The sequence below is a fragment of the Phaseolus vulgaris genome, chromosome 1, assembly GCF_051622355.1.
Source record: "Phaseolus vulgaris cultivar YP4 chromosome 1, ASM5162235v1, whole genome shotgun sequence".
NCBI classification, from domain to species: Eukaryota; Viridiplantae; Streptophyta; class Magnoliopsida; order Fabales; family Fabaceae; genus Phaseolus; species Phaseolus vulgaris.
The window spans coordinates 48,550,024-48,553,666 of NC_143498.1; the positions used below are offsets into that span (position 1 = coordinate 48,550,024).

At 26.6% G+C, this 3,643-nt stretch overlaps 1 protein-coding gene across 1 annotated transcript; it reads right to left on the reverse strand.

Moving 5' to 3' along the window:
- LOC137814552 (large ribosomal subunit protein P2B) lies at positions 1-890 on the reverse strand. The gene is made up of 3 exons (XM_068617357.2): positions 680-890; positions 360-586; positions 1-190 (listed from the first exon to the last, which is right to left on the reverse strand). The coding sequence occupies exons 1-3, from the start codon at positions 765-767 to the stop codon at positions 164-166; spliced, it is 342 nt and encodes a 113-aa protein (XP_068473458.1). The 5' UTR covers positions 768-890; the 3' UTR covers positions 1-163.
- Positions 891-3,643: the final 2,753 nt, after the last annotated feature.

A 3,643-nucleotide genomic window follows, 5' to 3' on the forward strand; every position in this document is an offset into this window, starting at 1 on the left:
ATATCAAATTCAGGATAAAATTAAACAACATTATCAATATAGAGCCCAAATATTTCAACCACACAGTTCATTGGCTTGAATACTACTTTAAGAAATAAAATGACAAAACTACGCAACTCTAAGTCGATGATATGATCCAAACACAGGTTGAGAAGCCTACCGATTAGTCAAAGAGACTGAAGCCCATATCCTGCATCGCAAGAAAAAAAAAATAACAAAAACAGTCAAATATATCTCAAACTAACAAAATTTAATTAAAAATTACAAAAGTGGCATTTGCATATTTGTTCTCAATTTAAACCTAACAAACTACAAATGTTACACTAGGTTAAAAAAAAGCAGAAGAAAGAAAATCTTACGTCATCTGATTCCTCCTTCTCTTCCACCTTTTCCTCCTTCTTCGATTCGGCAGCTGCCGGAGCAGACGCTCCACCTCCGGGAGCGGCGCTCACGGAAACGGCGGCTCCACCGCCGGAAGGCACTGAGGCCAACTTTTCCCTACCGGCGGCGATAAGCTCGGTAATGTCTTTGCCCTTGACTTCGGACAAAAAGTTACTGATATTGTCGTCATTCGCGTCTGCTCCAACTGACAATTCAACGAAAAATCAAATCGAATGAAATTTTAAAATATATCACTTAAAATAAATCTGAAGAAAATAATAAGGAAAAAAGGGTGTACCAGATCCAAGGATGAGCCTCAAGTCATCGGCGGAAGGGGCAGCGTTGCCTCCCAAGACGGCGAGCAAATAGGCGGCGATGACCTTCATTTTGCGCCGGAATGCGGGTACAGAGCAGCAGAATGCGCGATTTGGTGTGAAGATGGAAGAAGGGTTAAGAATTAGATAATTACATAAATAGGGTTTAGGGTTCGCATATGATGGGCCCCGTATTGGAATAGATCCAACAAATGTTATTTGAGTCTTTTTCAATAAACGAAATTGGCTATTACTTTCTGCACCTGACCAAATTTGAACCTGCATCGATTTTTATATAAAATGACAAATTTACCCTTAAACAAATTGCCAACTAAATTTTGCTATAAGGTCACATTAAGTTTAGTCCAAATCACGGGAGGAGTCGTTGGATATACTCATCTGACCTACACTCAAAACAAATATTATTTACACAGATATTTAACAATATATCTGTTTCCTAAATGTTATTTTATACTCTTTTTTTTCTTCTTAAAAGTAACTTTCAAAATGTTGATTTCTTCTGATACCTTTGGATAGCAGTTTTCTAAATGTTCGAATTTTGTAACACTTTCATTGAAAGTTTTTTCTGGAAAATATATATTTTGGAAAAAAAATGTGAAAGCAGAATATTCTATAACAAATCATTAAAATTCTAATATCACTCCATCTACTGTGATTAAAAAATTGGGAAGATTGAACCACAGCAATTAAAAAAGTTAAAGATAACACGAAAATTAAAACTAATAATGCTTTTTTAAAATATCATATTTTTCTATCAAGGTATTAAAAAAGTTAAACAATTAAAATAAAGATAAATAATAAAAAATTATAGTATTTAAGTACTAAGTAGTTAATTAAAATAAAAACATCTTTTTGTGATCTTATTGCATAATAACAATACTATAGCTTAGAAACTCAAAATCATATGATTGGAATGTTTTTAATATTGACATCTAATGCATGATGGGAGTTCCTTTTTTCTAGTTGAAAGATTGTTTTTTTTCAAATTGTTATTTTTTTTTTCTCACACAGTATGACAAAATGTCTTTCTCATTTTTTCTTTTTATATATTATAAGATAAAAAAAATATCTTATTATGTAAATATTTTAAACAGAAATATCATAATATTAATTTTATAAAGCTTATATCATTTTTTTTTATAATTTTAATAAAAATTAATTATAAATAATTTTTTCATAATTTTAAATACTAATTTATATGGTAATGTATACTATAATTTTGTATTTAATATATGATCTTATATGTATTTATATTTATAATTAATGTAACATACATTTAAATTGTATAACTATTATAATATTGAAACAAACTAATAATATTAAGTATTTTAAAATATTAGTTATAATTTTAAAATATCATATAAATTTTTATAATATAAAAATATTTATATAAAAAAAAATATTATTATTTTTAAATTATGTTTCTTTGTATTTGATAAAAAAACAAATTAAAAGTTAATTTTAGAAAACTATATATAATTTTATACCAAAATTGTCATTTAGCATAAGATGTAGTATATTCTTATTATTGTATGTACTAAATTTGAGATAAAATTATAAATAGTATTATATTCTTATTCCATTATATTATATCACAATATTAAATAAAAATAAAATTGAATAATTTAGTTAATTAATAGAAATAATAATTTGTATTTAATATATCCACATATGTTAAGATTATATTACAGAGATATGTTAACTAAAAACATATTTAAAAACTACTGGAAAAAACATGAAAGAGAATCATACTATAAGATCTTTAAACTAATTTTATTTTCTTAAGAAAAATAATTAAAAATAATTAATTGAAGTTGTTGTAAAATTGTCTTTTATTGTTTAAAATTAAAGTATTGACTTTGATATTCATACATATTTTGAACAAACTTGATTTCATTTATTTTAAATGTTTAACTAAACTTTTCGGTAAAAGTATTTATTTAATAATTTTTTTAAAGAAAATATACTGAACACACAATTCGATTATTAAAGAATCTTATGAAATATGAATAAAAAGATTTAAAAATTTAAAAAGAATAAAATCATTCCTCATCTAAGATAGCTTTATCGTTTGACACATAAAGTGAACACGTGTAGAAAAAAACCTTTAACATAAAACAACTCATAAATTCTTTCACAGACCACGTCAAAATGCACCGCATAAGATGAGTTATTTCTTACTACGTGCTGTCACCGATTAAAGGATTTCATCGATATGCTCAAATGTAATGAAGCACATTATTGCCACATTATCAAATTCATATCTGAAATTCTGCATGGCAATGCTATTGGCTTGGAATCATGTACTGATTTTAAATGCATTTCTATAATTATTTAAAAGACAACAAATTCTAAGATTATTTTTTAATTATTAATTTATCACCCATATTTTAACATCATTCTTCAGTTCTTTGTTTAGAAGCAATTTATATTAATTTTGTTCTTATTTTGTAACTTCTGATTCATTTTGATATTTATATATTTTATTCAAATTTAAACACACAAGAGAAAAAAAAACAATTTATAACAAATATTGACATATATTTAAAAAGAGAAATGTAGGATAATTAGGAGAAATTTGAAAATTAATGATATATAGGTTCACAAAATGGTGCAGAGAAGAGGCAAATTGTGCAAATTACGTTACATATATAGAAAATTAAAAATCATTTTATAACACATTATTTTGTTTATTATGAGTTGTTTTGACCTTTGATTAGAGGCTGAAATGCGTTTAATTAATTAATTAAAATATAAAGATGATGAGATGGGAGTACTTTGCAATGCGGCAAATCGCCTACGTGGTAAAATGAGGGATACGTGGCGACACAACATACATCGCTGCTTATTATCACAGATGTTCATTTGTGAACTGGCATGACACGTGGCACCCATCTACTATATGTCTCGTTCTTCTCCTAACCAGT

What these genes read in the sequence shown, in the direction of transcription:
- LOC137814552 (XM_068617357.2), bottom strand. Translation starts at nt 767, where the DNA reads ATGAAGGTCATCGCCGCCTATTTGCTCGCCGTCTTGGGAGGCAACGCT. An exon ending in GAGGCTCATCCTTGGATCTG is followed by an intron (nt 587 to 679) that starts GTACACCCTTTT and finishes TTGAATTGTCAG; the next exon opens with TTGGAGCAGACGCGAATGAC. An exon ending in AGAAGGAGGAATCAGATGAC is followed by an intron (nt 191 to 359) that starts GTAAGATTTTCT and finishes CTTGCGATGCAG; the next exon opens with GATATGGGCTTCAGTCTCTT.